Source organism: Mauremys mutica, chromosome 7 (genome assembly GCF_020497125.1).
Source record: "Mauremys mutica isolate MM-2020 ecotype Southern chromosome 7, ASM2049712v1, whole genome shotgun sequence".
Taxonomy (NCBI): domain Eukaryota; kingdom Metazoa; phylum Chordata; order Testudines; family Geoemydidae; genus Mauremys; species Mauremys mutica.
In genome coordinates, this window is record NC_059078.1 from 24,689,306 (window position 1) to 24,702,385 (window position 13,080).

The 13,080-nt window shown below is 40.3% G+C and overlaps 1 protein-coding gene across 1 annotated transcript in view; it reads left to right on the forward strand.

Moving 5' to 3' along the window:
* DNAH12 (dynein axonemal heavy chain 12) overlaps positions 1-13,080 on the forward strand; it is a 171,424-nt gene that overhangs the window by 133,796 nt on the left and 24,548 nt on the right. The window contains exons 57-62 of the mRNA XM_045024879.1: positions 1,115-1,307; positions 2,522-2,714; positions 6,277-6,449; positions 7,242-7,382; positions 8,501-8,659; positions 9,704-9,848. Coding sequence (XP_044880814.1) covers positions 1,115-1,307; positions 2,522-2,714; positions 6,277-6,449; positions 7,242-7,382; positions 8,501-8,659; positions 9,704-9,848 — 1,004 coding nt within the window. The remainder of the gene's footprint in view (positions 1-1,114; positions 1,308-2,521; positions 2,715-6,276; positions 6,450-7,241; positions 7,383-8,500; positions 8,660-9,703; positions 9,849-13,080) is intronic.

Genomic DNA, 13,080 nt, shown 5'->3' on the forward strand with positions numbered 1-13,080 from the left:
CCTGAAGATCTTTTGCTCTTTTAGAGAGACCTGATCAGACTGCGAGGGGGATAGGGCTGTAGCAATCTCCTATGTCTCTAAAGGTTGAGCCACAGACAACCTGCTCCATATGTGCTTGTTGCAGCAGATGCTGGTGGCACATATATGTTGTAAATATTTGTACAGGGCACAGGTGTGTGACACTTTACGGACAAATAATAGAACTTCCAGGGAAATTTTACCGTCTAAAATTATACAAAGCATGACAGGTGGTAGCAAAAAACATAGGAGAGTTTGGGTTAAGGTCAAATAAGATTATGTGCTTGCTTGATACGCTGTGTATGGATCTTGATATCTTGTTTTAATACATGAATTGGCTTGAGCTACTGTGAAACAAGAATATGAAATTTAAAAGCAGCCACACAAAACCTGTACCTTTTCCAGTTGTATATGTACACAGTAAAGGAAGGGCAGAAATGTGTGACCCACTCAATTATTTTTTCCTACTATGGATGAAATCCTGGCTCCACTGAAGTCAGTGGTATTTATAACATTGACTTATATGGGGCCACTACTCACCTTGTTTCCAGCTCTTACTATTTGAGGTTACTTGATTTGCTCTTAACAAGACTTTTGCTTTTACTTGATCACAAAAGTAATATTTTTTGCATAAATAATTGAGGTAAACAAACATAACTTATATTGTGATGTTTTCTTGGGACGCCCCGGATTGTGGGTCACTTTGTTACCATCTTGCTTCTAGTGTGAGGGAGTTTATCTTGTGGTATCTGGGTGTCAGCCCTTGTACACTGCTAGCCTTTCAGCCACTCACATTCTCCTCAGGACTCTGCCAGTCCTATTTTGATTTGCAGGTTAATAATAGGTACACCCCAGTCCCCAAACCCCCTTTGAAGAACTTTCCCCTGTATCATCCAGCCCCTGTCACTGGATACTCACAGTAATTACCAAGTAAGCTGTCCTCAAGGAGACGGCGTACACGCATGAGAGGGTTACAGCTCAGGATCAGTCCCTTTATAACAACACAGCACTGTAATCTATTTATGGTGAAAACCAATACACATTTATTAACAAAGAACAGCATCACACGTGCAAATGTTTGTCTTCTGAACTTTAGGGGGCATGGACTGCATCCGGCTTGGTGAGACAGTTATTGAGTATTCCAGTGATTTCAAATTTTTTATTACAACAAAACTAAGAAATCCACATTATATGCCTGAACTTGCTACAAAAGTTTCTTTACTCAACTTTATGATAACACCAGAGGGACTTGAAGACCAGCTACTAGGTATTGTTGTTGCAAAAGAGAGGTATGTGTTTGTTTATTGCAAATAGGCAAATGAAATATTCTAAACAGGAGACTTTGGAAGCAATTAAGAGAAATGTTCATAATAAAATGGGGCAATTGTTAATGATTCTAAATGTCTTTTTCATAATAACTATAAATAATAGTGGTATTCTAGCTGTCTTATTTAAGATATTTCTAGGTGGTCTGTCACTATAGTGTGTGTGAGTCATCTGAGATATTGGAAAAGTGTTTTGTTATTTAACATTATCACTGAGCAACCATGATTATTTGTTTTCTGATATGGCTTCCTGGCAATCCAGCCCATTGATTTTGCACATGCAAATGTGGATATTGGATTATTAGACTGCATTTTTACTTTTCTATGAAGGAAGAACAAGGTGGCTCTGAAACTGTTTCTAGTTCTTGTCTAACTCAAACTCAAAATAGAGACACATTTAATTGGATTTCCTGGGTTTCTGATCATTCAGACAAACACAGAGCTGCCCACTCAAATATACTAGTTTCACTTGCTAAAAAAATCGTAATACATTTAATGTAAGTTTCACATCACAAACTCATGCAGTACATCAACTGAATAATATTTACTCAAAAACAAGAGTTACATGTATAGTAATTAAAAATTAGGATTAACTGACATTTTCAGAAGTCTGGATATAAAATTTTAGGTGAACATTTTCAAACATAAAACTACTGTAACCTAAAATTTTGCACCTAAGTCCATATGTAGGCACCTAAATAAGTGGCCTGATTTTCAGGAGCTGAGCTCTGAATCAAGTCAAAGATTTAGGGGCCAAATTCTATGGTGACTGAAAACCTGTGCAACCCTATTGATGTAAGTGGGAAAGCTCTGGGTGTAAGCACAGAATTTGGCCCCCAAGAACTTAACTTTAGGCACCCAGGTTTAAAGTGTTGGCCTTAGTGTCTTGATAAAATTGAGAGAATAGAGAGGATTGGCACTAATGTAGTTCCAGTATAACTGTATAGCTCAGTGGTAAAAACTGCATTAATGGAATGCTAAGATCCTGACACAAACCTACTAAAATCAAGAGGTAAGGTTTCTGTGACACTAATATTACATGATCATATAACATGAACAAGGTGATCTACTTTAGTTAAATGTTGATTTTACAAATATGGATTAACTACATGCAGGTATCTGAATATGTAACAATAGTAACATAAAAGTAAACTTTGGGTGTATGTTTTGGTTTTTAGACCAGAATTAGAAGAGGAGAGGAATGCTCTCATCCTTCAGTCTGCAGCCAACAAAAAACAACTAAAGGAAATTGAGAAGAGAATTTTAGAAACATTACAGTCTTCTGAAGGGAACATTCTGGAAGATGAGAGTGCTATCATGGTCTTGGACTCTGCTAAAATAATGTCTAATGAGATCACCAAGAAACAACAGGTAAGGAATGTTAGATTTTGTTTTCAAATTCAGTGGTTATTGTGTACAAAACCTAAAAGCTTGCTTGCTGCCTAGAAGACTGTGAATTAGAAGCAAAATTCTATGCTTATGAATGGAAAAGATCAATTTATAAGAAAAAGAAAAACTGTTGAGCAAACGCTGAAATCCTTGTTCATAGTTAGATCAGTCCTTACTTAGGCAAAACATCCATCTTCAAAGGCAGTTGTGCCTGAATAAGGATTGAGTAGGAGATAAGGCCTTCAGGATTTGTTCCTCTGTTAACGTAGTTGTAAGGGTCTAATTTTTAAATGAACAAAAGCCAGTCTTTTAAGGAAGACAGTAATGGTCTAGCAGCAGACATGGAACTAGGAGCCAGAAACTCCAAGTTCTAATACTGTAAATGCCTCTGACTCACTGCATGGCCTCATGTGAGTCAGTTAACCTGTCTCTGTGTTAATTTTCCTACATGTAAAATTAGAATAATAATACTTACCTTTAGGACATCATAGAGGAGGCTGGGCGGCTTAATTAAAATTTTTGTGGTACACTGAAGGTGGGAAATGTTATATATGAGTAAGCATAGCAGGCCAGATTGTCCCCCAATTGGAAAAACCTGCATATGGGACAAGAAACATTTTGACTGCCCATTATATGAGTTTTCTCTGAATTATCTTGTTAGTGGGTGGTGTACCATGCTAGGAAAATGGCAGAGGGTTTGGCCTCTACATTTGCAGATCTCCTGAAATAAGACCTTCTGGGAAGAAGGTGACATGCTGCAATACCTTCTTATCTTCCACTGCTCTTGAACTACATTTTTGGGAGGGTCCACTGTGAATTTGGGGTAGTGTGGATGCAATTTGATTGTATTGGCCTCCAGGAGCTATCCCAGAGTGCTCCATTGTGACCGCTCTGGACAGCACTCTCAACTCAAATGTCGCTGAAGGCACCGGAAGACGAATGTGCTGCCGCTGAAGTTCCGGCACTGTCGGTGGTGGCAGCTCCTTTGAATCAGGCCCCACGGTGCCTAAAGCCGGCCCTGCCCTTACACATGCGAAAGTTTTGCAGCCACTGGGAATCATCCGAGACCTGCAACACTATGTGGTCCCACCAGCCTGTGCTTGTTTCCCGGGCCCAGAATCGGCGTTCCATGGCATGAGCCTGCCCCATTGCCACCAGGATGGCCAAATTGCCGGGGCCTGTGCTTTGAGAGAAGTCTGTGTCCATGTTCTCATCACTCTCGTCACCGCACTGCCATCACCTCCTCGCCCGCTTTTGAAGTTTCTGGTGCTGCATACACTGCAGGATAATGCGCATGGTGTTTACAGTGCTCATAACTGCCACGGTGATCTGAGCAGGCTCCATGCTTGCCGTGGTATGGCGTCTGCGTGGAAAAAAGGCACAAAACAATTCTCAGCCGTTGCTCTTACTGAGGGAGGGGTGACTGAGGACATGGCTTACAGGGTTGGTTCACTGTACTGTTCCCGCAGTCTCCGCTGCCAATTGGAATTCTGGGTTGTGCTCCCCATGCCTGATAGGGCAAAAACATTGTCGCGGGTGGTTCTGGGTACATGTCATCAGCTCCCCCCCCCCCCCCAATGAAAGCAATGGCAAAACTGTATCAAATCGATTTTTTAAAAATCGACATATTAAATGGACCTAATTTCGTAGTGTAGACATACCCTTAAATGCATTAGAAACTGGGGAGAACGATCTGGTTCACAGTCATCTGTCAGAGCCCTATTGTTCTAAAGTAATGTAGATGTATCGGAAAACAATCTTCTAAAACACTCTGTGTTCTGAAGCACCCATGTTTCATGCAGATGTGAGGTTACAGGTGATGTTTCATCCTCAAGTCTGAATTTCCTTGCTCTTTTGTTTTTGTAAGGTCTGTAATGTCACTTTGATATGATATTTGTGGCTCAATGTGTTTTAATCTTTTTTATGAAAGGAGGGTTTTGCACAGTTAGTAGATTTTCCTTAGTACTTGTACAGGATCATATTCCTAAGCAAGAAATAGGTTCTACATTACGCCAGTGACAGTAGTGAAGATTTCTTCCTGTCCTGAGAAATTAAATGTTTCCACCCCAGTTGCTGGTGTCTTCACCTTTCAGATTGGCAGTTCATTGTAAAACATGGAGTCTGTAAAAATTGCTAAGGCAAGTGCTGTATTTATATCAGAGAGTGATTTCCTCTTCCGTGGCATAAAGACTGTCTGCTTATAGAGCCAGGTTAAGCTTGTGGTATCTATCTAAACAGTGCAAGTAAGCCCTAAATTATCATGCAGTTACCTTGCTTTAGTGGCATACAGTGTGGCACTTCTAGGCCAGCCTGTTAACATAAATCCAGTAGTGCTCTCTGAAGGACTAAATTTTTTCATAAGGAAAGGTAGAGTGGCAAAGCTCTAAAGAGAGTGACAGAATTCTCACTAAAGCTCATGTAGGAGAGAAGGTTTGGATAATCAGTAACAGTTGCTTTCAGAAGGAACCTAATAAATTCCATATTTTATGTTTAAGACGCAAGGTATATTTCCTTGCATGGTGACCTACTAATACATTTCCTACAATATTTCACTCAGTTACCTAAACTTGTCCATTATACTTGAACAGACCTATCCAAATATGTGCAGGGAGCAAATAGAAATATAAGAAAGTGGAGCAAAAATCATTCCAATCTTTAGACTATACTCTCCATTTTTCAGTAACATTAATGTTTTTTGCTGCATTGGAATTCATCCTTGTGATGTGCTTAAGAAATACATAATAGAGAAATGGGGTATTTTCAAAAAGCTGACAGATTTACAGGTATCTAGACCGCAGAGAACTGCAGCTGTAAACTTTGTTTTGGTAACATATATATGAAAAATAACTTCCCTTCCATATGTGTACATAATTCTCTTTGATACCAATGAGAGTTAAGTATGCATTGGTGGTGACTAAACATCTTTGAATTATCAAAGACTTTACAGCAATAAAATATCAGTGATTCTGTGTTTTAACTGTTATTGTCCTTAAACTCCATTTGTTAGCACCTAGCTACATTAATACTATGATATAGACTTACAAGTAAGAAACAATCCTTCTCTCTTTATGTTAGCTATATTCTAACTTATTTAATTTCATATAATATATTTTATAAAAGGCAAATATATTGTTAAATATCTTCTGTTGGAATGATTGATTATGCATGAGCAATTTGAAATCCAGTCATATTTCCAGACATTAATGGTGAAGTCTGACACACCTGACGCAGAGGGACAAGCCTGAATGTTTGTGCCTGGTTTTGTCTGACTACCTTAGGCCCCAGTACTGCAATGAGCTCTGTGGGGGAAGATCGTGAAGTCAAGGGGTCTTTGTGAGAGTGCAGGGATCCACCCACCCAGGGCTCATTTGAGGGTTAGGGCCTGAGACTATAAGTATTTTGGAGCATGGAAGGTGTCTTACTCTGTGCTTATAAATTGTCATATAAATTTATTTTTAATAATGATAGTTATACTAATACATTCTTTATGTAGAAAGAAAAATATGAAGAGAAAATCTTTTACAATATTTGTCACTTTGTTTAGGTTGCTGAGAAAACAGAAATAAAAATAGCAGAATCTCGAGAAGGCTATAGACCAATTGCAAAGCATTCATCGGTGCTCTTCTTTAGTATTGCAGACCTAGCTAACATCGACCCCATGTACCAGTACTCTCTCAGTTGGTTTGTTAATCTCTATATCAACTCTATTCATGACAGGTAAGTACTTATGTCTGAGCCAAAATACCATATATCTCTTTATTTCTCTTCTGATCAACAGTTCCCTCCATTTAAAGCATTTACCTCACTAAATTAGGCCTCCCACTTCTGTTTTGTCTCATTGAGGCCCAAGTTTTTAGAAATTATCTCTAATTTTCGTGTTACAAATTTGGTCCAGCAAATATCAGTATCTGTATTTTTGCATCTGCAGTTTTATAGAAACAAATATTAATAAGTCTCTGAACTGGTTGCCCACAGTGCAGCAAGGATGGGCTCAGCTCCCTTAATATGCAGATCAGATAGAAGGTCCAAGTTGTGGTGAGGAACCGTCAGCCACTGACTCTGCCCTTCTTAAACACAGACTCTCTAACCACAAAACATCTTTTATTAAGAGAAGCAATGTGATTGTTAGCTTCCAAGTGGACAGTTCTCTCACCACAAGCACTCTTCTTAATACGTCATACAAAGGATAGCATTCCGTATAGTAATCTGCTGCAGTGTTATTTGTAGAGGATTCCAAATCTGATGTTGAAACAGAACTCATAATAAGTGGTGAGAGTTCCACCATGTGAGTACAACAGAGATTTCAATTAATCGTTTAGGCTGGGATATTCAAAGGAGCCTAAGGGAGCTAGCTGCCCAACTCCCTTTGGATGCAGTTGGTTGCCTAACTCCTTTAAGTGCTTTTGAAAATTCAAGTCCTAACCAATATCCCACCAAAACCTTTCAAAGAGCTTTAGATTTCTTATTTAGTTGCCTGACTCAATATATGTGCAAATGTTCTTTTTTTAGTAACAAATCCAAAATTTTGGAGAAGCGTCTTCGATACCTAAATGACCACTTCACATACAACCTATATTGCAATGTATGTCGCTCATTGTTTGAGAAGGATAAGCTACTGTTTTCCTTTTTACTTTGCTGCAATCTTCTCATGTAAGTTTCATCTTTTTTTCTAGCATCTCATAATGCAAGACAATGATTTTTCTTAGATTTAAAGTATTTACAAATAATAGAATACTTGGGTACATGTGATGATAACTTAGTCTTTAGTGCCTAGTCATGAAATGTGAGTGCTTTTGCTCCCATTGAAATCAATGGTTTCGCCAGTGATTTGGGTGGAAAGATGAGGCCTCCAAATGTTTTATTAATTTTTTCCTTTTATGTCTTTATGGTACCCTTCAAAGGGGTGGATGATGTTATCTAATAATAATACAATGTGAATAGTTGCCATCATTTTAAAAATAAGGTTTAAGGAAAAATTCTCCAAGCGAAAGGTCTGTTTTTCTGGCAGTTTTGTGGGGCATATCACTCCCCCTTTCTTGAGGAGCCTTTCTTTTTTCCATCTCTCCTCTGTCTCTGCTTTTCCTTCCACAGTGCGATCTAGACTCTCCACTCTGGCTGTCTGGCTGTGCTGCTGCTTATGCACAATGTCATTTGTGTCTGTGTGCATTGAGGGAAGAAAGGAAGGCACACATGTCTACTTGGAAACATCATAATCAGTTATTATGTGCATACGTTTTTTAATAATCAGGCTCACCAACCATATTAATTTATATTGCTTAACTGTAAACCATATGAATTTATAGTGAATGCTAACATCTTATGCATCATATCCACACTGCCTTATCCATGGGAGGCCCTTCTTGAGCTGATTTGTAAGGCCACAACCATCTCCTCCTCTGCATTCTTCCTCAAGATCCATCTTTGCCATGACACTTACACTTACAGGAAATCAGCCAATGATTGATGAGTAGGCTGGGACACAGATAGCAGTAGCTGAGACTTTTTATAAGTAAAAATAAGTGAATTGTATACATTTGATTGTATCCTTCTTCCCTTACCCTTAATTTATCATTTCTCCTTATAATGTTTGAAAATTGCCTAGTACAATGAGGCCCTGAGACCTCAGATGCTACTGCTATATGAATGTTGCAAAATAAAAATGGAACATAATTTATTTAAAACTGCTTTTCCTTTATACTATGTCAAAATGCATTTTTAATATAACTGTGTATTGCTTACAAACTATTTTGGCATTCTTCTGAATTTAGGGATAGGAAAGAAATAGAACAACAGGAATTTATGTTCCTATTAACTGGAGGAGTGGGTCTCAAGAACAAATACAAGAATCCAGATCCATCTTGGCTACAAGATAAGAGCTGGGATGAACTATGTCGTGCAAGTGATTTCTCAGCTTTTAGAGGACTGAGGTACAGTAAAAATCCATTGTGAAATTACAAAAAACTACATTGACTGAAGTATGTTGCATACATTTAAGCAATATGTCTGAGACTTTTTCAGACCATCCCTGAATATCAATGTGATATTGATACCTGTACAACATAAATTGTGCCTCAGCTTCAGAAGTGAGTCCCTCGTTGTCACACATTGTAGGGAAGTTGCTCAGGGGGTTAATTAATTAGAAGGTTATTTCATGTTTTATTCACGTAATTGTCAGAATGAATCCAATCAATTCCCAGATAAAGAACTTGTCTTTCTGGAGTGGATTGTATTAGTTTCCCTGTGAAGTCTCTTCCTGGTAGAAGAATCTTACTTTGAAAAGGAGGCAGCTGTGGCCAGGGGGCGTCCCTAATAACAGAACTCTGTTGCAGGTATAAGGGAGGAGACACCAGGATAAAATTGTGGCCCCACTGAAGTCAATGGGAGTTTTGCCATTGATTACAATAGGGTCAGGATTTCACTTTAGAGTTGTTTGGAGTTCTCCTTCCTTTAAATGTACGTTTTTCTGTGTGGAAGAGGTGGGAAACTGGTCTAATGTGAGAACCAGTCTGTCCCCCACTCATGGGATAACCTATGGGAGGGTGTGCCAGGGGAGGAAAATTCCACAAGATTCTTTTTCATTGAATTTCCTTTGAATTCTTCTGTTGGGTAGTGGCGTTTGTCACACACAAATATAGAAGAAATAGGGAGTTCACCTCCCAGAACCCATGAATCTCCTGAGATTCAAGCAGACTTTGGGGGATCCACTGGAGACCAAGGCCATACAGATGGAGGCTTTGTTCCTCCACACCAGCTTAGGTGGCCCCTCCCACTTCCCAGCGCAGAAGTCAGGTAAGAAGTTGTATAATAATATACAATTTTTTATTGGTTGAGAGGGGGATAATGCATGTTGAATAGATTTTATTAATTGTATTGCATATGACAATATTTCATTGTTCTTTCTTTAATCAAATGAATTAATGAAAACCTAAACTCTAAGCCTTTACAATAACAGACAATACTTTTTCTTCTAGGAGTCATATTTCTGAAAATGCAAGTCAGTGGCGTAAAATCTATGACAGCAAAGAGCCACACAATGTTCCTTTACCAAAACCATGGGATAAAACATTGAATGAACTACAAAAGATGATCATTCTTCGGTGCCTAAGATCAGACAAGGTAAAAGGACATGGAAACATTTGTTTATAGACAATTACTTGGCATGTAGTACACTTTGATAATTATTATTACAACTATGTTCTTTGAATGCTTGCCCATATGTATGCCACTCCTGGTACTCACATGCCCCATGCCCTTCAAAGCCAGATATTTTGGCTACCAGTACCTTTTGGGGCTGCTCATGCACTCTGAGTGTTCTTGTACTCCTGTACCCAGGGCATAAAGGATGGAGTGGGCCCAACTGCCCCTCACTTTGTTTTTAGTGCCTATGGCTGTGAAACCTTGGTAGAGTCCATGTCCTGGTGCAATCACCAAATCTTTTTAGGTATAGTTTTTAGGCATATAGTTTTAGGATTAGGTTGGATTTAGTGTACATAGTATAGTTTTGCCCACTTGCAAATATTATTTTAGTTATTTTTTTCTTCATTTGATGAAAATATTTTCATGGTACAAGGAATTAGTCATGACTGAACTGAAGTTTCCCAGCTCTTCATGTGAAGCAGATACATTGCTTAAAGACAGTCACATGAGCTTTTTTTTTGCCTTGGGGAGGGCTGCATACCTGGAAATGTTCTATCTGTCAGTCCTTTTCAAAAAGGATGCAGATGGCTAAGGAGGCTTGCCTCAAGCCTTTTCTTCCTGACCGTTAGTGAGGCCAGCTGTGGATCCAGGAAAGCAACACCACCTTGGACATGAATGCTCTTTGCACAGGGATGCTGTGGTGAGCTCTGGCTCAATCTCCTGCTCTCAACCCCCTTTCTCAAAAATGGCCTTGTGAGGATCCATGGGTCTAGAACCTCGATCTGCTGGTCCATGATCAACCGTAAACATCTGTGGTAAAGCAGCATTTGCAGATTATGAGCTTTGTGGGCCCAAGCACCACAGGATACGGTGGGCCTGATTGGCAGTGCTCACGGCATCCTGATTGCTCCAGGCACACTATTTAAGGGGACACCAGGAAGTTGTCTGTGCAGTGCGACAGATCTTAGTCAACTGCTATGGCAGACCTTACTCCTGCCTTGTTCCTGCCCTGCTCCATTCTGCTCCTGCCTTGTCATTAAGGCATTGCTTCTGTCTAGGAGAGTATTGACACTAAAAATGGGCTCTTCCTTCTGGTCCAGATTCTACAACTGGTGCCAAGAACACAATGCCAATTTCAGAAAACTAGGAATTCCATCCATTTTGGACTTTCTCCAGTACCATTATACATCAGGTGTCCACTCTCAGTAGCATGCTGTTTGCAGGATCCTTGGGGTCCCTGGCAGACATCCCACAGGTAACCAGATTCTTTCAAGCAGTCTGATTAGCCATATCAGCAGTCAGGCCATTCTTCCTGAAAAGCCATCCCTTTGAGCCTTTGACTTCTGTGTCAGCCTTTTATTTATCCATTCAGACTTGTTTCCTGGTAGCTGTCACATCCACCAGGAGTGTCGGAGCGGGTAGCCTTATCTATGCAGTAGCCTTATTGTGTGTTCCATGAGGACCAGGTGGTGCTCAGGACAACAGAATCCTTTCTTCCTAAGGAATATTCCTCCTTCCACACTTCCCAAGAGGTTATGCTTCCTTCATTCTGTCCAAAACCACAACATCCAACTGAAAAGGCATGACACACCTTAGATGTCAGAAAAGCATTGAAAATCTATCTCAAATGTACAGAATCCATTAAAAGATTGGGCTCTCTATTCATGCCCTTCCACCCAAAATACCAGGGACTCAGAGCTTCTAAGTCCTCCATCACTAGATGTTTTAGACTATGTATTTTGAAAGCCTACAGATCATCAGAGGTTCTTCTTCAAGTGATTGCTCATATCAATTCCAATTACAGTTTGTGCGCCCTCAACGATTAACTATGCTTAACACTACAGAGAAAAAACACTAACTATTAACGATTAACTAACAACGATTGAGATATGCTAGGGATTAGTGGAGCACTTGGGAAACCAAGAGACCACTGTTCCAACAACCGTCACGGGCGGTAAGAAGGAACTGAAGGGGGGTCGGGCCGGCAGGGTCTTATACAGAACGCCATATCGGCACCACTTCAGGGGGCTCCCCAGCCGGCCTGACAGGTAGCTGCTAGGGGAAAAAGTTTCCGACATCCGTGCACGCAGCGCGCGCACACACCTAACTGGAATAGATATGAGCAGCACATCTCGAAGAACAACAGTTACAGAAAGGTAAGTAACTGTTTTTTCCTGTCCTAGAAGGGATCGAGGCACACTCTAACAGATCCTTAGTAACCTCATGTGCAGAAGGAGCAAGTGCATCCATTTTGGAAATTTGCAGAGTAGATGCTTGATCTACAGCTAACACCTTCATTAAGCACTACAAGGTGGACTTTCTATCTTCTGCAAAAACCTCCTTTGGCAGGAAGGTGCCGCAGGTGGTGGCACAGAAATAATACAGACTTTTGAGCAAGCTTACAAAAAGGGGAATACTTCTTTCCTACTGAACTTTTGTTTTATAATCCTCCCTACATCTGTTCACTGCTTGCTACTTCCCAGACATCCAGAATTGTAGGAGATGCTGAGCCACAGAAAGGAAAGTTTTTTACCAATAATTTACTTTCTGCTAGCAGTGTCTCGCACAATTCTAGTCATCCTGAGTGACTTATGAGTCAAGTGTCAAATATTGAGTGGAATCATTGCCATATGGCCATATTCCTTCATCTAATGTACATAGTTAATATCTTTGGAATATGTGTTAGCAAAGTTATGCAAGTTTTACATCTTGGGAATAAGTAATGTGGTAGAAAACAGGAGCAGAGAAGACATGGCCAGACCATGCAATACCAAAAAGCTGATCCGCCTCTGTGAACTGCTGAGAAAGGAAAACAGACCAGACAGCTAGAATTGTGGGAGACACTGCTATCAGAAAGGAAATTATCACTAAGAAATTCTTAATCAGTCTCCAAACATATTAAGGAGGTATCTTGTTTACTCTCCAAGGACCATTTTTATGATATGTGTGCATAGGGGCTGACTTTTGGTTTTGCTGGCGGGTGCCCCACCCTGGCTCTGCCCCCTCTCCTGAGGGCCCGCCCCTGCTCCCCACCTCCTGGTAGCTCTGTCTAGCGCCTGCCCCAACCCACTCACTCAAAGTGGCAAAGGAGGTTTCCCCTCCTCACTGTAGGAAGGGTTGCCTAGTGGTTAAGGCACAGGCCTGGGGCTCAGATGTTCTGGGTTTGATTCTCTGCTCTGCCATAGACTCCCTGCTTAGCCTTGGTAACGTC